The sequence below is a fragment of the Lycium ferocissimum genome, chromosome 3 (genome assembly GCF_029784015.1).
Source record: "Lycium ferocissimum isolate CSIRO_LF1 chromosome 3, AGI_CSIRO_Lferr_CH_V1, whole genome shotgun sequence".
Lineage (NCBI taxonomy): Eukaryota > Viridiplantae > Streptophyta > Magnoliopsida > Solanales > Solanaceae > Lycium > Lycium ferocissimum.
The window spans coordinates 19,284,864-19,309,235 of record NC_081344.1 but is presented as its reverse complement, the minus strand read 5'-3'; the positions used below and the strand labels follow the sequence as shown (position 1 = coordinate 19,309,235).

General features: G+C 34.9%; 2 protein-coding genes and 1 long non-coding RNA gene across 3 annotated transcripts; 1 reads left to right on the top strand and 2 right to left on the bottom strand.

Annotated features, from left to right (window-relative positions):
* Positions 1-14: 14 nt before the first annotated feature.
* Positions 15-2,045, top strand: LOC132049980 (uncharacterized). Its single transcript, XR_009413200.1, has 2 exons — positions 15-864; positions 1,705-2,045. It is a non-coding gene; the product is annotated as an uncharacterized LOC132049980 (long non-coding RNA).
* Positions 2,046-2,534: 489 nt separating this feature from the next.
* Positions 2,535-4,991, bottom strand: LOC132049979 (pentatricopeptide repeat-containing protein At2g15980). Its single transcript, XM_059440979.1, has one exon. The coding sequence runs from the start codon at positions 4,984-4,986 to the stop codon at positions 3,340-3,342; it is 1,647 nt and encodes a 548-aa protein (XP_059296962.1). The 5' UTR covers positions 4,987-4,991; the 3' UTR covers positions 2,535-3,339.
* An 829-nt stretch (positions 4,992-5,820) lies between these two features.
* LOC132049978 (cytochrome P450 CYP72A219-like) lies at positions 5,821-10,715 on the bottom strand. Its single transcript, XM_059440978.1, has 6 exons — positions 10,615-10,715; positions 10,277-10,565; positions 9,282-9,499; positions 8,136-8,377; positions 7,095-7,473; positions 5,821-6,397 (listed from the first exon to the last, which is right to left on the bottom strand). The coding sequence occupies exons 2-6, from the start codon at positions 10,560-10,562 to the stop codon at positions 5,975-5,977; spliced, it is 1,548 nt and encodes a 515-aa protein (XP_059296961.1). The 5' UTR covers positions 10,563-10,565; positions 10,615-10,715; the 3' UTR covers positions 5,821-5,974.
* Between the last annotated feature and the right edge of the window lie 13,657 nt (positions 10,716-24,372).

Sequence of the window (24,372 nt, the reverse complement as noted above, 5' to 3'; positions counted from 1 at the left end):
TTTTTACCTCTATAGTACCTGATGCTATAGGAAGTTTGTATCAGCTCAAGTTCTTAAGATTGAGAGGTATTAATGATCTCCCCACCAACATTGGCAACCTCAAGAACTTACAGACACTTCTTGTCAATGATTACGGATACTCATGCCAACTACCCCGCGAGACAGCTGACCTAATAAATCTAAGACATTTAGTTGTTCCGCATTCAAAACCTCTGAAACGTATAAGCAAACTCATAAGTCTTCAAGTTCTTAAAGGCATTTGTTGTGATCAATGGAAAGGTGTTGACCCTGTTGATTTAGTCAATCTTCGAGAATTAAGCATGCATCATATTACAAATTCTTACTCCCTAAACAACATTAGCAACTTGAAAAACCTTACCTCTCTCAGATTGTTGTGTAAGGATGATGAATCATTCCCAGCCCTTGAATTTCTTAGTGCTTGTCAAACGCTCCACAAATTGTGGTTACAGGGGAGAATAGAAAAACTGCCCGTCGGACCCTTTCCCAACTTCTATCACAATAATGTACCTTTGTGACTCAAAACTCATGGAAGATCCGATGCCTATTCTGGGACTGATGCCAAATCTAAGGAATCTCGATATATTTAGAGCTTATGAAGGAAAAGAAATTACCTGCAGCGAGCTTCAGTCAACTGGAGTTCCTTCATCTTGATTGTCTTGAGAACCTAGAAAGCTGGCATTTAGCCACAAGTGCCATGCCTCAGATTAAAGGTCTTGGTATCCATCGTTGTCCAAAGCTAAATGAGATTCCCAAGAGAATGGAAGGCGTGGAGAGAACTCATCTTCGATGAAGCTTTTCAAGCATATATGTTGTCCTATTTCTGCCTCTTTCATCATAATAGAGGTAATAAATCCCAATCCCAATGATCATTTCTTTAATTCCTTTTACTCACTCTGCTGCAGATTTGTTAGTAATAGGTTTAATTTTTATACAATGACAGTTAATTTTTTTTTTTTTTTTTGGGCATTATCAACTTACTAAAAGAAATCAACTATGTAGGGATCTAGTAGATCAGTTAGTTGGCTCCCTGAACTTTCACCTTGTTGGTGAGGGTTCAAATCCCCACGTTGTAATCCCCTTTCCCTACCCACTATGTAACAAAAAAATTTAAAAAAAAAAAAAAAAGAAAGAAGAAGAAGTCAACTATAATTAATTGTCCATAAGTAAATAAAGTATGGCTGAGATTTTTCTCTTGTGTGACAGAAGTCAACTTTATACCTAAAAAATGCATTTCATGGGAAATATTTTCCTAAAAAATGTTTCTCGGTGGTTAGTAGGTGAGTGAAGTATATTCTTGGAAAAATATATATTACACATTAATAATAATACTAGCACATCAGAGAGTTTCTTGATGAATGTTTGTAATAGTAGATAAGTTAAAATGTCTTTGTGTTAGTTGGAGCAACTAATATGAATTTAAGTGAGGAAGTCATTTTACTCATTTCTATGGACACTGTTTTGGTAAAGCTAATACCAAAAAATGACTTCCTCATGACAAACATTTTCCTCGAAAATGACTTTCTTCATACAAAAAACACACTGAGTTTATTGGTAATCTGTTATTTGGTTGACACATGATACTGCCTTGAACATTATAGTTAATCATTAATTTAGGTAATTGATAAATCTTTTGTCTTTTATTGATTACATATTAAAAAGTGTCTTACAATTTGGGCGAAACAGGAGAAGAAGCTGTCAGTGGAAATATAAAAGGGCCAATGAGGGTAAGAGCATTTGAAGATTTTCGCATTGATGAAGTTGGATGGTAAAGGAATTAATCAGGGCTGTCAACCTTCAGTTTTTTGTTTTGGTTTTTGAGTGTTTAATTTCATTTTTTGATTTTTTGAGTGAGTGGAATTTGTTTGAAGAGAATTGTTTTTGGGATTGTGCACAAAAATTATCTTGCTTATCCACATCTAAGACAATGCTTTGTGTAATATGTTCCAGCATCCGTATGTGCTGCAGTTAGAGAACATCTATTTTGCATACTCTATTCCACCTGATGCCATAGGCAACTTGGCCTATCTCAATTTTCTAGGCATTTAAGTACAAGCATTCATGATCCCTGTTACTGCCTAATCGGATTATCTCCCCGGAGAACTAACTTGATTAACTTAAGACTATCAATTGCTCGATATGGAGAAACTCTGCAAGTTGGCGAACTAGCAAATCTACAAAGACTTAAATACATTCGTTATAATCAGTGGAAAAATGCTGATTATAACGAATCTTAAAGAATTAGTTGTGGAAGGTATTAGGATTTGTTACACATCATCAAACTGCTAACAACAACATACCTGCATGATCCCACAAGGGTACAGGGAGGGGAGGGTAGTATACTTGAATCTTTCCTCTATCTTGTGCGAGAGAGAGAGGCTATCTTCGTTAGACCCTCGGCTCAAGAAGTGCATTTTCAAAAACAGGTTTGACAAATACAAGAGTCAAGGCTATGATGAAAAAAATACTCAAGAAAAGAGAAGTACTGACAACAAAAATAGTAAAGATAGCCCAAGTGAAAAAAACAACAGTAGTAATAAATTCAAAGAACAAGATAATTATAGAACAATATACTGATAAGTATAAGAGGGAGCAGACAATGTGCTCTTCTCATATAACTGATTTTTAGCATTGATACTTAGTATAGATATCACATGTTATGGAAGATTAAGAATAGAAATTCACTCTAAATCTTTTCAATCTTGTTCGATTTCCTGATGTAACAGTAGCAGAATGCAGAAACTCTGAAGCTTGAATCTTCATTTTTTGAAGACATTTTAGTGACTGGGATACTTCAAGAGCTGCTGAGTTTTATAAAACACTGGAGCCTTTTCAGCTGAAGAAGATAAACTGACATGGAAAGGGCATAGTAGAGGCATCTACACTGTTAACTCATACTACAGGCTATCACCGGACAGAAAAATAATGCCGGAATACTGCAGGAAAGAGTAGGATGCATTATCTTAAGAGCCTGACCTGTAGTGAGAACTCCTCAAGCAGTTAGGCGGTGCTCATATTCATAAACCATTAAACGATGTCCTCAGTCAAGTACCACCCGCAGAAAGGTACTCTTCTTGAATTCATTATTCAGTTGAAGAGTAGCAAAAATCATCATAAGATTCCCTCCAGCAGGGGACAGAACTGTTTCAGCAAGAATGCAGTGTTCATATTCGACGAATAATGAAGGCGCAGTTCAGAGAGTACCTTGCTTTGATTTACAGACAGACTTGCACTTTCGAAAAGTCGCCTTGTCTGTTCTTAACCTTATAGCCCGAACTCATGATTTCAGATTTGGCTAAAACTCTGCATGTCTTACAACATCTAGCTGTCTTCACATGTTATCTTATTCCTAAGCATTTCATTCCTCAAAGTTTCAGCCTTTTTGTCATCCCCTTGTTTGATATACCCATCAATGAAAGCACTATATATTTCCAAATTTGGAGCAAATCCTTTCCCCACCATCTCCACCTGAAGTTTCAGAGCTTCTTCCATCCACCCCTCCATACACAAGCTCCGTATCAGAAGTTCATATGTTGTCTTCCTTGGTACAATATCGTGTTTCTTTATTGCAGTTGTCACAAATTCCAAGGCCTCAAAAACTCCACTTTTGTCACAGAGCACCTCAGCCACTACATCTATTGTTGAACTCTCTGGTTTGAAGCCCTTTCGACACATATCCTTATACAAGACTAGAGCTGCATCAACATTCCCGCTCATACAATGTCCATTAATGAGATGCTCAAGAGTAACACAAGTACATTCTACCCCAGCGAAAACCATCTCTCTGAACACCTCCTCAGCTCTCTCAATCTCACCAACTTTACAAAACCCCTCAATTATAGTATTATACGCTACAATATCATGCTTCACACCCTTTTCACCCATTTCCTCCCAAACTTTCATAGCATTGTCCATCTTCCCATCCTCACAATACGCGGCCATTAAAACACTATAACTATACGCATTCGGGGCACAATTTCTTTCCATCATTTCCTTCCAAACCTCCTCAACCTTCTCCACTACTCCTTCTCTATGAAAAGCAACCATAAGAACGTTAAACGTATAAGCATTCGCGATCACACATTTCCCCTTCCCTTTCTCATATCTAAAGATTTCCCTATACATATCATAAGCATCAAAAGGACCTCGATTTTTTGCAATCAACTCAATCAAAGAATTGCATATAACAACATGAGGAAAAATACCCTTAGAACCCAAAATCCTCACAAGTTGAACAGAAAGATCCATCTTTTTAGAATCCAAATAAGCTTTGATTAACAAATCAAACACAAATGGAGCTGAATCACAAATTCTATAAGTTTTAACCAAGATTTCAAAAATCCTAGGTGGTTTTGCAAAATCTTGAAATTTCCCATGTGGGTTTGCTAAGTCTTGAAATTTCCCCGGTGGGTTTGCTAAATCTTGAAATTTTCCAGGCCGGTTTGCTAAATCTTGAAATACCTGAGGTGGGTTTGCTAAATCTTGAGGGTTTGACAAATCTTGAAATTTCCTAGGTGGGTTTGCTAAATCTTGAAATTTCTGAGGTGGGTTTGACAAATCTTGAAATTTACGAATGGCGCACTTGATTAACTCTAAGGCTTGTGATTTATGGCGGGAACGAGAGAGTATATGAATAATGGTGGCATAGGAATAAAGATTGTGATTGCATATGGACCGTTGGATTGTGAAGTTGAAGAAACGAAGGGCTAGATGAGGTGTGTTACGGAGTTGAAGAATGATTTGGGAGACTTGGGATGGAGTGAAGTGAGGAGTTAAAGAAAGAATTTCGGACCAACGTGATTTAGAACGATGATGTTTGAGGATTGTTATTGCAGTTGAGACTAATGTTTCATCTTCCTTTGCAGTCAAATGTTGTGGAGAAGAAGAAGAAGATGAGAAGGATAATGTGTGTTTGGTTAATGGGATTGAGAAAACAGTGCGTTTTGCAACAGTTGAAAGCATTGCCATTGATGGCTATTTGTGGTTCCTCTGAGGCATTTTGTCCAACATCTTCTGTTCCAAATATTTGATCAGTGCTTCAGCAGAACTTTGGTGAGAAAAAAAAAATTGGGACCATTTGTTAGGGGTAGGTTCAAAAGTAGTTCCTTAAATATATCTTTTAGGAGTTTTGGTGCTTTAAGTTTGTCAAAAAGAAATACTTCCTCCGTCCTAATTTTTGTGACACAGTTATAATTTCGAGAGTTAATTAGATTTTTTTTTATCAGAATTTCTTTATATTCCTTTTAAATATTAAGTTGTTAATTATTGTGATATAGTATTTTTTACGTAGTTTTCAAATATATAAAATTGATTTCAAAAAACTTAAAGCTTTTATGTCCAGATTCACGATCAAAGTTAGAAGTTTAAATCTTAAAATTCTAACTGTGCCACAAAAATTAAAACGGGGGAGTAAGTTTTTGTTATTTTCGTCAAATATTTTAACAAACTCTACTTGACTAAAACCACTAACACTAGCTGACCCAATCTTTTTTTTTGGTCAAATAACTTCCTTATTCAATTTTGATGAAGTTTAATAGGTCTGTAGAAAATGCTTGACTAAGTAACAGCGATCAAGAGGTAAATGAAATTCGAACTAAAAAAAAAAAAAAGTGAAATTTAAACTCGTTAGCATGACATTGCGATGTGAATTGTATTTTTATAACCTTGCGAGTTGTCCTAATGAAGATTTCGTTTAATAACAACACTAGCTAGGCTCTTGCGATCATCTTATTGTATAAGGGAAGAAAAGATAAAACAATACAAAGGATAAACAAGGCACAAAAAGAATGGGAAAGGAAACTCATAAACAAAAATACACTAATAATATTATGAAAAAGTACTCCACTCTTACAAAACAATATATGTCTCACTTATACATAGCTACTGTGCCAATCCTGAAACATCTAGTTACATGAATTATAACTTATTGTACTCAAAAGACAATACATGACCATTTCTACAACTTGTACATAACTAAATGAGCACCATATTGAGGTTGAAGCAACAATGGATGAGGAGCATGAGCATAAGATGAAGAGAGTTCAAATGCATAGTGTTTGAGGATCATAGCCATTGCCATTTTTGCCTCTAACATAGCAAAGTTTTGCCCAATACAGATTCTTGGACCCCAACTAAATGGAAAGAACACAAGTTGTCCTTTTGTTGCCTTTAATATTCCATCACTAAATCTCTCTGGATTGAACTCCATTGCATCATCTCCCCATATTTCAGTGTCATGATGCAATAATATTGTTGCTAACAAGAGTTGCGCCCCACCTGGTAAACACAAATTACCTAACTTCGTTTCTGTTTGTACCATTCGATTAATCATATATCCCGCTGGATACAACCTTAACACCTCGTTTAAGATCATAGTCACCTATAAAAATAAAAATAGATCACAAGTTAATATTATGGCCATCAAAACATATTTATTTTAGAAGATAAAAGACAAATTCTGAATTTACAGCACTGAAGTTAATTTCATGAAAGATGGCTCAATTATATTTATTTGCACCAAGAATACTGAATATTTGTTGTAACAAAAAACTTACTCACTTTTCCTAAGTATATACAGAAAGTGACCAGCAAAATTAACAAAAACTCGCTAAATCCGAAGTACAAAGGAACAATACTATGTCCACAGTTGCCATGTCTTCTTTGTTTTCTACTGGCTTTCTATGATATTTACGCAAAGCTAGGTGACATTTTAGTTACAAAAATTAGTTTGGAGACTTTTGTGATACTTAAGTAAAGTTGACTTTCATTACAAAAAGTAGTTTACTGACTTCGGGGCAATAAAGTGAAAGTTGACCGGTGATTCATAAAATTAACTCAAGGGTATGGCCTAATCGTCAGTGAAGTGGGTTAAAATCATAGGAGACCAGAGTTCAAATTCCAATAGGGGGAAAAAAAAACTCTAGGGGATTTCTTCCCATCTGCCTAATCTTTCATTAATAGAGTTTCCTGATATATATGACGGTAGTAAGTATTCGATCGAGATACGTGCAAAGTGACCCGAACACTACCATAGTACAAAAAGGTTCAAAATAATTGAGCATGTAGGCAATACTTACTACTTTTAGCTGATTCAACTTGTCATAGTCAACTTCATTACTCCCAAATACTTGTAAAACTTCTTCTCTAGCTCGATCTTGCCAATTAGGATGTTGGCACAATAAAATCATTGTCCATACAAGTAAAGTTGCAGTAGTCTCTTGCCCAGCAAAGTAGAACAACTTACACTCTTCAATCACTTCATCAATGCTCATACCAAATTTCTTATTCCCATGTTGGATTTCTTTTAAATTGGATGCCAATAATATACCCAATAAATCATCATGTGATTCTCCAGCTTCAATCATCCTCATTCTTTTATTGATAATTCCTAATACCAGGGATCTTACTTCATTGAAGATTTGCTTCATCCTTTTGTTCCTTTTAGTTGGCAGAAACCTACAATTCCATGAAATTTAATTAGTACGAAGTAGCAAACGAGAGAAGTATTCTAGTGGTTTTTTTGTTAGAACAATGATAAATATAATATTAGAAAATCAAAATATAGGAAACGGGACAGACTTGGAGACACGCCCACAAGCAAACAACAGAATGATAATAATACTATCTTTGGGATTCAACTAAGTTGTACATGTTGTAAAAAAAAATTAAATGAAGGATGCAACATAGGGAATTTTCAGGGAGTCACCCATCCTAGTATTGTTTTGGCCTAAACACGCTTAATTTTAGAGTTCTGATAAGATCATGTGCATTTAGTGTTGCTATGATCGCATCCACAATGTTGTATTCAAGAACTCTTCTATTCTTGAATCTAGATTTGACCTTTTGATCAATATACCTTTAAAAGAAACCAACCCTCTATACTTATCCAACAAGAATTTAAACTAAAAAACATCATAAGATAAAGTTAATAAATAAGCTCATGTACTTGTTAAATAGGATGTTGAGAATGAATCTCAAATTACTTTCAAGATTCAAAAATCAATTTGGAAATTCAAAAGAGTTAATGTTTTCAATAAAATCTAGTACTGTTTCAAAAATTATTGCAAGATTATCTAACATATTTATTTTAGAATGCATAAAGAAATAAATAATCCTACCTCCATCCTGGGATGTATATTGTGCGTGACACTTCTAAAATTAGTTCAAGTTGTTCTTTTTGAAGTTCAAAAATCTTTCTTCCTTCTTCATAGCTACTGCCAAAAGCAGTTCTTGAAATTGCATCACTTGTCAAAGTTTGAAGATATGGCCACACATCTATCTCTGATCCTTCTCTGGAGACAATTTTCTCCCATTTGCTCAACACCTCCGTAGCAGTCAATTTGAATGCAGGTAGCATATGCTGCACATTTTATAATAAGAATCCAAACTTATGTTTGCCAAACATAAACAATAGAGTTTAAGCTTATATACATGGTGTGTAAAGAACTTTTATACTATTAGATCACTGAGATATCACAAGTAAGCCTCCTTAAGATGGGAGATTTGTACTATTAAAAGTAAGATAAATTACCTACTAAAACAGGTCAAAACGACCTGATGATGTAAGAAACCTTACATTGATGGTGTATATAACTTAAAATCTAAACAATAAGAATTTAACTTCTAGAAGTTGACCGTTCAAAAACTTTTGAACTATCAGATCGCCTAAAGAATAACTGTTCATAATTAAAACTAGCTTAATAACCTTAAAAATAACGCAGGCATAACATGCTACAACATGTTAAAGTATATTGTGAGTGTAATCTTTTCTTTTTTATAATATTAGTTACGTTAAAATCCAATACTCCCCTGTTTACTTGGCACTATTTCCTTACTGGTCGTTGAAAAAAAATGACACACTTTTATAATTCTTAACAAGAAGCTTGTACATACACACAAATATTATGACAAGTGTAAAACAACAAAAATCAAAAGTTTTGCTGCCATACAAATGTTACGGCTTTATTTCCTTCTGAATTAGAGGCGAATCTAAGATTTGAACTTTATATGTCTTGAATTTAAGAACAATGACCTCAAATGCTAACAATTGAATCCTAATTTAATATTCGTATATGTTTAATGAACTTCTTAACACAAATATAAAATTTTAGCTAAAGTTATTAGATTTTGTCGGATTGTAGCTTACAACATCCTACCTCCGTCCTTGTGTTGAATTAAATTATAACAAACAAATTGAAACAGATAAATAATAAATAGTAATACAAGAAATTAATAAATATGAATAAGTTTGATATTACTAAAACCTTCAACTTGTCAAGGTGAAAAGCAGGATTGAGAAGCTTTCTATGTGTAGCCCATTTATCTGCTTCATAGTCTGCAATTCCAGTTGCTATCAACTTAGTGAGTGGATTGCCACGTGGCTTCTGAAATACGTAATTCTTCGTCAACACCTCCTTTATAAGTTCAGGCTCCGTAATGAGGACTGCTGGTCTTGGCCCGAACCACACAAAACTATTCTTACCTACAAATTAAAATATCAATGTATATACATTATTTGAACAAAATCATCTAGTTGCTTTTGATTCGAACTATACATTTATACACGACATAATTTAATTCCTGATTTATTTTAAGAGTGGAAAGAAATTTTGCACTATCACACACAATTACGAAGTAACTTTTGTATGGAAGACATGGATTGATAACCTACAAAACATCGTTAATGACTTTCCGTCAGGGCTTTGGTCTAGTGATAAGAACACAACACATGACGTGGAGGTCTGATATGCACGTCAAGGATTCAAACCTTGTCGTGGAGAAAAAGGTATTTAATGGAGAAGGGTAGACGATTGGACTTATTATTTACTAAATTTCTAGTAGTGCGCCATTGATTTTCCGGGATTCTCATAAAAAGATACTTAGTAATAAATGAGTTATAAAAACAGGTAAAACTATAGGAACAGTATAAATTAAAAAAAAATCTTATAATGTTAATATAAAAGTAGAACCTAAGAGTTTTAAGTTATATCTATTGTCAATGCATATGAAGACTTTTTACACTGTTATTAGCTCATTCAGAAGAATATCTACCTGTAAGTCTTTCTAGAATGTCGAATTTATAATTTTGAAAATAAGACAAGTTATAAGGTGATTTGATGACGTAAAAATTCCTAAAACTAACGGTATATATAACTTAAACTCATAATTTAACTTCTATATCGTGATGGTATGAAAAAAATTTATACTATTAGATCAACTTAAAAATAAAAAGTTGAATATTGGAATTATAAAGTCATACCATAATTTGTGATGGTTTTGTGGATGAAGGGGCTGACTCTAGGCAAAATCATGTCATGGGAGAAACTGATAGGCTTGGACATAGTTTCTTCACCCATTTTCTTCATCTCTTTCATATCCCCAAACAAGAACTTGTATGAATTCCCTTTGAAACCCTGTTGTCTTAGTTTTTTCTCCAAATCTTTTGGTTTGAACCACAAATAACTCAAGATTCTCCATGCCCATCTCAATACAAATATAATTGCAAATGAAAATATTGCAAGTTTAAAATTGTATGGTATCTCCATATTTTAACTTCCATTTTGATGAAATTATTTAATTCAAATCAAATTTGGAACCGAAGGCCTTATCTCACACTCACTAGCACACAGTTAGCTCTATCCGGTCTTTATATGTATATCTCTCTCTCTCTCTATATATATATATACACTATCGAGAGTAGAGTTATATTCACTGATTTTTATTTAGATTTTATATTTATTTTTAAAAAAATCATTTATTTAACGGTAAATCAATAACTAAAACGATTTATGAATTTGATAATAAATTCATACCATAAATTTTAAATTTTAACTCCACCTCTTTACACCACTATAATTGACGAGAAGAAAGCGAGTTTTAAAATTGAAGCCTTAGTGACCAAGAAAATTGTCAGGCCTTGGTGACCAAGAAATTATAGTCAAACCAAATCAGCACACGTCTTTGAAAATTATGAGAAATCTACACTGCACGTCATTTTCTGCTCGCTTTCTCTTTCTCTGCATCTAGACTATTTGACTTGTCTACTCTTAATATTTTATTTTATAAAAAAAACTACTAAATTTGTCCGTACTTTGCGCGGTTTAAAGAACGTGACAAATTTATATAACCAGCAAGCTAAGAACGAAATTTAGATACTACTCTCTATATTTCAATTTATGTGAATTTTTTTTTAGTCCATGTCAAAATAAATTATCTCTTTCTTAATTTGGAAATAAATTTACTTTATGATATGATTTAAAGCCACACAAATATTCAAGACTTATTTTGAATTGCAAGTTTTAAAAGTCTTCACTCTTTTTTAAATATCATGCCCAATCAAATGGGTTCACGTAAATTGAAACAGAAGGAGTACTACGTGAACCCATTTGATTCGAACAGATATTTTTATTTGAATTGGAATTCTTAAATATGTGAAAAATAATTGAAAGTATATGAAGAAATTGAAAGGAGCTATTATGCACACTTAACAAAAGAAAAAATTAGTCTTATTGAAGAAATTGCCATTGTTGTATCCAAAAGGAAAGTAAAAATTAGTAAAGTATCAATTTTATTCCTATTAAAGTGGAATTATGCATTTGATCACATTTACGTGAAGAAGAAGTTTTGATCTTCAAAAGACTATTACTCATGTCTCATCCCTTGAGCAAAAAGGAATGTTTGGGGAAATCAATGTTTTAAAAGGCGGGGGCGTAAGGCAGGGCGTTTTGCATATACCTCAGCGAGGCGTAAGCCCCATGGGTATTTAATTTGTAGTATTTCATAAAATAATATAATTATAATAAATACTTTTAAATAGGTAAAATTACATAAAAATAAAAGATATATATATATATATATATATATATATATATATATATATATATATATATATATATATATAATGCTTGATCCTCAAAAAAAAACTAATCAAAGCAATCCCTTATACGCCACTTACAACTTGTAATTATATATAATATAATTTTACAAGTATAAACAATACAATGAAATAAAAGCTATTATGAAATGTAAATCAACTATAACATCTTAACTTTCAAAGAATGAAAAAAATCACAATTTCTTAAAACAATATTGCTATCATACTATTCATTTTATCACAATATTATAATTAAAACGAAACTCCTTCATGCATAAAAATAAAATCACTTTCAAATAGCGAAATAATAAAATATGATAGTTTTGATACACAGGATAAAAGACCAGTGACAAGTAAAAATGTACAATTCGGTTATGTATTTTAAAAAGAAATATAAAGTGATATTCACCCTCACGATGTTCTCAAATGTATGCAATACTACGACTTGTTATTTGAGTTACACCCAATTTTCTTATTTCTATAGATGAAAAACTATTAAGTATCATTCATTTTGTTAAAGAATTATAAGAGTCAACGATTCTAATTAAAGAATTTAACATATAATTTGTGTAAGAACTGTTAGGCGAGCCCCGACTGGTGGGCGTTAGGCGTGTTTAGGGCGTACAGTCGGGCACTTGAGGCGTAAGCCTCACAGGAACTAAGCCCCGCACGTAAGCCTCGGGGCATTTTGCCAGTGCCCCACCTCGGGGCGAGCCCTGAACTGCCTTTTAAAACACTGGGAGAAATATTTTCTATCTCTTTGATGTGTATTTGTTTTATTTTTAAAAAATCTACATATTCTTTTTTCGTTTATTTTATTTTCTTCTTTTTATTTTCCTCTCGATGTTTTGAAAAATACAAATCTTTGACCTAAATAATAGTTGAACGAAAAAAGTGAATTTCATTTGTTCTGAGAGGCAGATTTGAGCAAGTTCTTCAATGATAAGGAATATGTGGGACCGGATTCAAACGGTGGACAAATTTGTTCTATTTCACATATTTGAGGGCAAATCTAAGTCATTTCATAATGATAGGGGCATATTTAGGGTCAAATTTAAATAACGGGTAAAATTGTTTTATTTTCCATAATTAAGGGACATTTTTGACACATTTCCCTATATTATAACAAGTACACAATCTTCAAGATTATACCGTCATACCAATCATATCGACAACGTCTTTGTGTATCTACTAAAAGAAGTAAAATAAATTAAAAAATAAAATAAATAAAGTTAACAAAACGAAGAAAAAAAACTGAGTCCGGAGCCTAAATGGCATTAAAATGTCCAAAATAAACCAAATGGGGTTGTTCGTTCCACGATACACCAAAAGGGATATATCGTGGATGGGGCAACATTATACCCAAAAAAAAAAAAAATATCACCCCTGTCAGAATGGTACTAAACAAAAAAAAAAAAATACAAGTAAAACGTTGGTTGCTAACGTCTTACAAAATCAATATTTGTAAAATGTTGGCCAGATTTAAATCATATCTGACTGGTTTTTTTATAAAATAAAAAATTCAGTGATTTTTTATTTTTTAACTCAAACATACGCCACAAGTCATATAATAATTAACTCAAACAAATATTCTAACTCAAATAATTAAAAATGTGTGATATATGTGAAAATATTAAAAAAAAATACTAAAATATCAGTTAAATAAACGTCACACATTATCCGAATAGTAAATGTTAAATTAAATACGTTATTAAATAGCACGAGACATATTATATATTCTTGGAAGATTACATAAGGAAACAACGATCGTACAGCTTAGGAAAAAAAACATAAAAACCAACAAGCAGCAACAACTATTGATTTCTGTCGGGGCAGTGATTCTTGTTATGACCTGTTTGCTTGCACGTACTACACTTCCTAGCCATGCGAGTAGGAGCTATATCCATTTCTTTCCTCCTTCTAGTTGTACTCTGCGCTCTTGAAGTTCGCTCGTATTCAGTGTTTGCAATTAAACTGAAGGGAGAAGGTGGCCAATATGCCTAATCACCCAACGGTGAAAAACGTCCACTGTACGTTTGCTTGTAATACTTGTAACTGTAGTACTTGCTAACATAGGTCTTTGGCTGAATTCCGCGGATATCACAAAATTTAATGGCATGTGAACATGGCATATGGTAGTTTCTCCACTTCCCACACGAACATTTTTTCCCTTTGGTAGAGACTTTACGGATATTTCCACCCTTACCGTCGTGTGCAAATGTCTGAATCTCAAAGACCCCTCCAGCTGCATTGTATTGCTTCATGTCAGTGTGCTTTAGGGGCCTCTCCCAGTATTCATCAAACTTCTTTTCAACAGCGAGTGGCCAAAATTTTTTATCCGCTATAACAAAGCAAAGAAGGGTGCTTCTCTCAACAAACCGATCAACAAGATTTTTAAACGTATAACGGACCATGCAGTAATAGGCAATCCACAAGCTTTCTTCAATAAACCGTTGTAAGACTCGGAGACATTCGTTGTTATAGCCCCCCACCTATGACCGTTGTCCTTAATCAATGTTCATTTCTCCTCCGAAAGATTATTTAACCGTAGATGCGCTGGAGGTGAGAATCTTTTGATTTGTTCCATCCTCATTTAATACTTCTTCTTCTGGTGCTTTGTAGCCGCCAATCACATTAGCTGCTCAAAGTCACTGTTGAGGAACTTTTTATTAAAGTTTCTTTTCAAATGCAGAACACAAAACTTATGGTGTGTGGATGGTGGTTGTAACCAATCATATCATGTGTTTGGACACATTGCAAGATGCCCTGATAACGATCAGAAATAAGTCCAATTCCTTGTCTCCCACAAACAACATGTCTCCATAAACAACATGTCTCCATAACAACACAAGGAACCACGTCCAAGACTCAAAGCTCTCACGTGCAACAATAGTATATGCAAATGGAAAAATATTATTGTTCGCATTAATTCCAACAAAGAATTAACAGTTTCATCTCATACTTACCATACAGGCGAGTGCGGTCTATTGAGATGACCGGCCTGCAATTTTTGAATCCATCGATGCTTGGTTTATAAGCCCAGAAAAGAAATATGAAGATGTGTTCGCCTTGCATTGTAGTTAACTGGTGCTCCCACTCAACAACGGTTCCCGGATTGAAATATTGTAGGGTAGCCATGTATCGGGGCAATGTCTTGAAAGGGCTTTCAAAATCTCCAAATACCATTTCAATAGCTTTCTTATGCCCCTTTTGTGCTTTTCTACAACTAGGAATAAACGTATGCAACCCTTTTATTTTTTCCTGAACCGACTTAATACTGATGTATGGATTGACCATAATATATGGTATTAACCTAGTAGCAACCAGGTGACTGTTCAAATTGGAATAATCCTTCCTGTAATTATCTGTTAGACAACTGTGTTGGAGAACCATTTTGCCTGCCTTCCACATACCACTTGAAATTTCTCTAAAACGGATCATCCACTCACATCCCAACATATGACACTTGCAAATAACCTTCCAAAATTTACCTTTGGACTGATCACAAATGAACTCTTTCTTTTCTTTGAGACAATATAGTCTCACTGCGCCTTTCATTTCCTGCTTGTTCTGAAATAACATACCTAATTGCATAATACAAGGAAAATTATCAACCCCCTAAAAATGGGCCAACAAACAAAATGAATATTCATTGCCACCATACTAACCTGAATTGATAAATTCAGGTTTTTTTACGATCCCAAAGTGCAGGTCGAACTGGACTGTCATCTCTCATGAAGGCAAAATCATTTGGGCCTTCTTCTGTGTTATCCAATCGCATTAGAATGATAGCTAGCGTTACCATCACTTCGGGCAGTAACGTCTTCATAAGAATGGCCATCATCATCAGATGAGTTATCATCGTCTATTTCTTCGTGATCTAATGGGATACCACTATCTGACTCATCTGATTGATCATTAGCTACATCGCTGTTGCTCACAATTTGTGTGAGCTGAGTCAATATGGCTCTGTATTAATGTGGCTAAACTTCTCTGATAATTCCTTCATTTCATTAGACATGGTTGGATCTTGGATAGTCTTGTGAGCTAACATGTACGATTCTTGATGTCCTAAAGCCTAAAAAAAATTATAAGATTTGGCAGTGGTCTAAGACACATATAAAGGCATCAAACATCTAATGCAATGTAATGTACGTACTAGTGCCTGATGCCTGCCTGCCATGTGTTGGTATTCTCTGTCCACAATGTTCCCGGGATTTCCTATGAAAGTACGTGAGTGACGTCGATACCAACAAGAGTATTCTGATAGTGCCTCTGGGTCTTCAGTTAGATACTCGGCAAGAATTACCCTTCGTCGACGATTAGCCCATAAATAGTCCGTCTGCATAAAATTTTGTTGATCTTCCTCTTTTATAGCATACCGCTTGTCACGTTTGTAATGAAAAGGATCAATCTCAACCCATGGTCCCAGAATATGTTGCTTCCTACCAAACTGTCTGAGAACGCAGTCTATCATGTGCCACTCACGATAGATTCCACAATTAAGGGGTACCTGCGCCATCCAAATACCTCTTCCACGCAGACACCACTAGGGGAGACCATTAATGATGGCCTCTGAATAAGGTTGCCACACAAACTATGATAGAAAGAACATAAAATGACATGATAATAAAATAAACAAATTACACATAACCCTAACTGTTATATCAAAACGCCAATAACAACCATAATTATGATAAAATACCTGACCATCTGTTAGGTTGTCCAATACATCCCTACTTATGGCTAGCACATCACGTGCCTCATTTTCACAGACTTTACGATGAGTCCACTTTCGTGCAAGAGCCGTGTGTGGCTGAAGAGCCCTGGGTGGTGATTGCATCGGTATAATTCGCTCCCAAGCCCAAACCTATTAAAAAAAATTAGAAAAATAGAAAGCTTATAACTATCAGATAAGACAACCAAATAAAATCATATAATTTTAAAGGTCACGTACCTGCAACAAGGAAATGAATCCACACACATCTTTGGCCTTGGTCATCGAAGCGCGGCACAGAGAAGTATACAAATATGACAATGCAGCCGCTCCCCAAGCTTGTGTACTCATTGCATTAAGGTCACGCATGTCAAGAAAATAGTCTAAATTAAGTAAGTCTCCAGAAATATCGTGCCGCCACAGAGCCATAGTAAGTACAACCTAACCCGCTTTTGCACATCAATTTCTGGGGTCTGATCTGTAATGGCATCTAAGCCTCTATATATTCAACTAATTTATTTACTTCCAACCTACTAACACCGTTAAAATAATCCTGACCGGGTGCCCAACCAGTAAGCTCGTAGATCAACTGTTGCCACCCCACAATGTGTATATTTCTAGCATTAACTTGATTCAAAGGGTTACTATCTACAACTATGCCAAACATGCCAACTATGCCAAAATCTTGTAATGTGATAGTCGCCTCACCCGTATGCAGATGAAAGGTGTGCGTCTCAGGATGCCATCTCTCTATAAGTCCAGTGATGACTCCCCAATCATATGATACACATCCTACCTCTACTACTCCCCTAAATCCACACATGCCAAAGTAGTCAAGGATGTGAGGATGAAAAGGATGACGCCTCACGTGCTTCCAAAATTCGGTATCCACGCGGCGTGGAATTAGGCATCCTCTCGGTCCTCTCAAGATCTCATCTCACACACCCTGTGATCGATGCTTCTGCTGGAGTATTAGCACATCTTACACTTCTGGCCCCGGATGTAGGGGCACCCATGGAAGCTTCATATCTAAAAATAAAATAATTGAAGTCCAGATCAAGATATTTGGAGTAAATTAATATAAAAAATAAAATAAATTGTTATTCCAATTTTAGCAGAACAAATATGCACTGGCTAGAATAAAGCCAACTTCCATATACCTTATTTAGAAACCACTGATAGTGGACCACATTAGTACCTATAAAATATAGAGAAAATAATTTTTCACCCACTTAGACTTAGGTCCCATATAATAATTTTACTTAAAGAACTACAAAAGGGTAAAAATGCAGTTATGTGTCTTTTTTTTTTAAAGCAACCACTAAGAAAACTTAGTGGAGGGATATTTTATTACTATAATTAAAGCAAATAACCAGGAGTCCAACAACAAAAACCTGACATAAAGTCAACCAAAGAACAAAACAAAAGATAAGAGCAAAATAAAAGGACATCAGCCAAAATTAGGAAAGTTCCTGAAAATTAGGGTTCTTCCTCTTCTAAACCACCAGATAGATGGTCAGAATCGACCTTCATTATAGATCTAGAGCAAGCTTCTCTGCTTTGGATACACTTTCTCGTACCCCAAGCTCTCACTAGGTGCCGTGGATCCATTGCCATGAAGTTGATTCTCTGAGTTTAGCCAAATCTTGATCTATGAGGTAAAGTTTCTTCCTAATTCTTCAAAAAACTTGCATATCATTTCGCTGATGATAACTGAAAGCCCATTCCAAGAATGTTGACAAATGTGTAGACAACTAGTTGATATAGCTTTAAGAAATAATGGTATATCTGTAATTGTTGTAGTTCCTAGCTCCAAGTTGATGTTAACTCTGTGTGTGAATGGATTTTGTTGTTAAACCTATGCTGAATAGTTTTCTCTGTAAATATGAGAATTTTTCTGCTACGAATCGAGTCACTTGATTATCAAACCAAGTTTATCAAATCCTTATTTTCCAAAATCTAGACCAGATCTGCAAAAACACAGATATAATTCCAAATTCTAAGAAGCAAAACCAAAATCATCACCCTCCTTATCCTTGCTCTGAATACTACTGATATTATCTCCTTTGTTTCTCATTTATTGTTAATACTTCAATGGGATGAGCTAAGAGCTAATACCACCATTAGAAGTCTTCACAATATTTGAGTTACAAAGTTAACCATGTATATCAGAGTATCCAGTGTTCTTGGCATTCATAATTTTCATATTAGGGACTTCATGCTTATCTAGGTTCAACAATTTCCTCCTTACACTAGGCAATTTAGAGAAATTGTAAAATCTTGATGTACCTGCAAAACAAAAGCTAGGTTAGTTAAAAAATCAGCCAATGTGTTGCCTTCCTTGAATACATGCTGGATTATCACATTATTATTCTCCATCAGCATTTTAATTCTTTCCACCAATGTGATAATACACCATGGAGCCTCCCACATCCCTTCTACAATATTCTTCATCATCATAGAGTCAGTCTCCAATATTAATGGCTGCAATTCATTCTCCACACAGTATAATAATCCCTCTAACACCCCTCTTGCTTCAGCTACCACATTGGAATTTTGACCAATCTCCTGACATTGAGCATATATAAGGTCTCCATACCAATTCCTCACATAGAATCCATAAGAACTAAGCCCAGGATTTCCTCTAGATGCTCCATCTAAATTACATTTATACCATCTTTCCCAGGGAATCTTCCAACTAACAGGTTTTGATACCAAAATAGGCTTGTATTCTTCCAGAAAATAAATTAAATCAAGCCATAGGAATGGAATATTCTTAAGCTAGCCAGGGATATCTGCATTTTGCCAAAAAGAATAGGTTATTATTGATCTCATGAACCACCCTTCTAAAGCTAACCTTTCCTCCATGTTTTATGGTGTTCCTTCTCTTCCACAATTGCCAAGTAATAAAAATTGGGACAGCATGCAAAATAGGCTTGAGTTTCTCTGCACAATTCAGCTTCCACTAGTTCTTGGTCACCTGATGGACCTATAACAAATTAATATGAATACTAACTGCATTTTTAAATACTTTCCTGTAGCAAAATTTCCTGTTAAAAAAAGGTGTTGCATTGTTTCTTGCTGAAGAGCACTACAACAATAGCATCTTGAAGCAATAGGAATGTTCATTCTCGTTAAGTTCTCATCAGTGGGAAATTTAAATTTCCACAATCTCCAAAAAAAGAAGGAAATTTTAAATGGTACCCCTTTTATCCAAAGCTGTTTAAAGTCCTCCTATTCTTGTTCCCTTTGCCTCAGTAAATTCCAAGCATTGTTCACGCTAAACTTTCTTGTACTAGTAGGCATCCACCATGGTCTATCCCATGTTCCTTCCAATTGCTCTATATGAATTTCAGATTTAATATGCTCCACTATTTCTGATGGAAAAGATTGTTGAAGTATTTCATTCTTTCGGCACCCATTTTTTATTAAATCTACCATATCCTCCAAATCTTCATTAATAGGATACTCAATAGGAACAATATAGTGCAATGCTCCCAATTTATTCCAATTATCATACTACACATTAGCCATACCTCCTTTAACCTCCCACCATATTTCATGTTCAATGGCATCCCTCATTTCCAACATCTTCTTCCAAACTTGTGATCCCCTCTTCCATTGTACCAGAGTAGGAATCAGCTTCTTACAATACTTATTCCACATGGTTCCAGTTGTTCTGAATCTCCACCACAATTTTGCAAACAGAGCATTAGAGACATCAAACATTGATTTAGAACCCAATCCCCCTTCCTGAGTAGGCAAACAAACATCCAGCCAGGCTGCCCAATGTCTACATTTCCTCTCCTTATCATTATTCCAAAAATATTTAGCAAATATTCTATGAATATCCTTCAAAACACATTTAGGGGGTGTTAACACTGATAATAAGTGTATGGGCATACTCTGAAGCACACTTTTGATCAACACAGCCTTTCCTCCATAAGTTAGCAGTTTTCCTTTCTAAGAAAGTAGCTTACCTTTCACCTTTTTGATAAGATCTGAGTAGAAGATCTTCTATTTCATAGAATGGGTGATAGGACACCCTAGATATATAAAAGGAAAATTTCCTTTTGTGAAACCTGTTATATCCCCTACTATCTGTATTATCCCACCTCCAACATTGCTATGCATGTAATAAGAGCTCTTTTCTTTGTTAATAAGCTGCCCAGAGGTCTTCTCATATTTACTTAGAACATACATAATGCATTTCAAAGAATAAGGATCAGCAAAAGTAAATATAATAGTGCCAACAACATAAGCTAGATGATTCATAGGATAGGTCCACTTTGGCATCCCATATCCAATGAATTTACTATCCTCAAACAAAGAGTTCAAAGCCCTAGAAAGAACCTCTGTGGATAGAAGAAACAATGCTGAAGAAAGGGGGTCGCCTTGTTTCACTCCTCTAATAGACTTGAAAAATCCTGTAGCTTATCCATTCAACAAGATCGAGTACCAATTATTATCAACCAATCTTCTGATCAGATTAATTAAATACTCTGCAAATCCTATCTTCCCTAGCACATGCAGTAGATACTTCCATGAAACTCTATCATAAGCCTTGGCCATATCTAGTTTGATGATCACATTGGCAGGCTTGCCTCTGATTCTTATATCTAAGACTATCTCCTGCGTAAGGAGAACATTCTTAAATATACTTCTTCCTTTCACAAACACAAACTGATTAGAAGAAACTAGGTTTGGAATGATGCCTTCTAATCTTCCATGAAGCACCCTAGAAATCACCTTGTTAATGAAATTCGAAAGGCTAATTGGTTTTAAGTCTGAGCAAGTTTGAACAAGATGTTTCTTGGGTATTAAGACCAGATTAGTATGAGTTATGGACTTTGGTAATTCTGCTCCATCAAAGAAAGCCAAAACTATTGCATGCACATCATTTCCAACAATGTCCCAACAGTGCTGGTAGAACACCCTAGTAAAGCCATCAAGGCCACTAGCACTCTCCCACTCAAGGTAAAAACTGCTTTCTTAACTTCCTCCTTAGTTGGGCAAGCACATATACCCATATTCTTCTCATGATTCACCATTTTGGGTACATGTTTCAATAAATCAAAATCCTCTGAATCTCCTTCCTGTGTGAATTGATTTTGAAAAAAAGTCCAAAGCCTCCTGGGAGATGAGATCCATTGTTTCCAGCTAAGAACCAGTGCCATCCCGAATTCTGCTCAGTTGCAAGTTCCTTCTTCTTCCATTCACATAATTATGAAAGAAGCTTGTATTTCTATCCCCTTCTGTATACTATGTGAATCACCTTTCTGTTTCTTCAAGGTGCAAATACTTCTTCAATTTCGCTTGTGCCTTTTGTAAAACAATTCCGTTTACAATGCTTGGATCCTTCTCAAAGAGTGCTTCTTTAACCTTTACTACTTCTTCTCTTATAGCTAATTGTTTGAAAATGTCTCCATATGTTTCTTCACTCCACACTGATAAGGCCCTTTTCATATTCTTCAATTTCTGCTTAAAGGCCAGGTATGGGGTGCCCACAAAATCAATCCTTAAGTTTTGAGCAACCAAATCTTTGAATGGCTCATGTTGAGTCCAGAAATTCAAAAATTTGAAAGGCTTTATAAAATTGACTGTTTCCTACCCACAAGTCATAAATAAAGAGGCATGATCTGATCCTGTCCTGGTAAGATGCTCAATTTCTATTTGTGGACAAACCTCCTAAAAAAGATAGTTAATCAAGATTCTGTCTAGCATTTTAAATATACAATCCCCTACTGATCTCTCATTCTACCAGGTAAATAAGCTTCCTTTGTATTCCATGTCAAATAGCTCACAAGAATTAATGCAAAAAGCAAAATCTTCACATTCATCCAAGGTAACTGGTAATTCCCCGCTTTTTCATCCTCAGATAAGATAACATTGATATCTCCTCCAACCATCCAAGGTAACTTCCAGGTATCTGCTATTTGATATAGATCATCCCATAAAACCAGTCTGTCAATTTCATCACATTTAGCATAAACAAAGGATGCAATCTTATCCTTTCCTATGTGTTGATGTTGAAACTTCAGAATAACTTATTGTTCAGAGTCTAGCACTACTTCCCATTGTACAACAAAGATCAATAAATACCCATATTTTTCCATTTACATTAGATATAGTAGATTTCATACCTAACCTTCTTTTATACTTCTGGAGATGCCTGCAATTCTGAAATGGTTCCATCAAAGCAATTATGAAGCATTTGTGTTGCCTTTGCATGTTAGTAAGTCTCTTAAAAGCCTGTTGAGTATTAACAGACCTAATATTCCATATTAAGGCCTTAATCATCATTTAAGTTTGGCTGAAGCACTCCTCTTTGGATTTGCTCTCTTGATTTGTTGAACCTCCAGTTTCTTCAACTTTTTTCCATCTTTTTTTACATCTTTTGGTGACACATATGCTTCTCTAACTGCATTTCGAATATTTTTTTATCTGTCTTCCATTCCTATATCCTTTTGCACCTGTTGTATCTCCTCCAAAGATTGTTGTATTTCTGCATCTGTAATTGTATGTGTCACAATCTCCTGTAGCATATCATTTGGGTTTGGGGTCCTCTTGACTACTAACTAATTCATCTTGGCCTCAGTGCTTATTGCAGATACTTTAACTTCAACACCTCTATGCAGAATCATCTCCTTTACAGGTTCAGTATTTGTAACCATCTCATTTCCTTGCATGTTCTCCATTTCTGTACTATTCTGCTCAACTTCAGTTTCTACTTGATTTGTTTTTGGGATTTCATTTGCAGGAAATGCAAATTCCCTATGGGACACCATATGAGCACTAGGAGATTCCTCCAATGTTTTCTGTTGTTTTTTCTCTTTTCTGTTAATGTTATTTCTTATTTCTGCATGTTGTTGCTTTGCAGGTATGTCAACAGTATCTACTTGAGAACAATCAATAATTTTTTCCATCTCTTCAGTTTCTGGTGGTTTTCTAGCATTTGAAAGTTTCCCTTTACTAGCATCTCCTTCCATCATCTCTGCCTTACTTTCTTCTAGTATATTAGAGCAAGAAGCACATGAAAGTTCTTTATTCTCATTGTTCACCTTCTCCACCTGTTGTTGGTCCTCTTCTATAGTATTTTTTGACTTACTGATGAGCTCATTTTCCTCCTGATTTGTGGAATTAAAGTTAACTTCTTGACAAAATTCTGTATCTTTGTTCCCTTCTGATTCTGTTCCTTCAATCTCCTCTATCCTATCTCTCCATTTCTTTGTTGATTCTGCAGTTGATGTCTCCTTTGTTGTTTCCAATGGCTTTTAAGTTGTCATTTTAGCCTCCCTTTGTGCAGTAATGTCTACCTCAGGTTTAGTCCCCTTATTTTCACCACCAGTGTTGTCCTGAGTAGGTTCTTCATCCCTTTTATCCTTGACATCTCTTGATGCAGTCACTTCCTTATTGATATCTTATGTAACTTCATTCATTGTTTTAGTATCACCAGCCTTCATCTCCTTGTCTTCATTATCCCCTTCCTCTGTCAATGCATCAAATTTGTTATGAATATGTATCTGATCATCTGAATCCTTCAATTCTTGTCTAGTAGTCTCCTTCCCTTTGTTTTTATCTTTCCAAATAGGTGGGGGATGTCCAACCACTTTGCCACTAGTGAGAACTTTCATGGGCTGCTTAAAATTGTTCTTATAATTATGATTTCTATATTTTCCTGCGATCTGGTACAATTTTCTTCATTCCATCTTCCGCTTGTTTTTCCTTCTGTATTTCATCTGTTTTGACTTCATTATTTATGTGT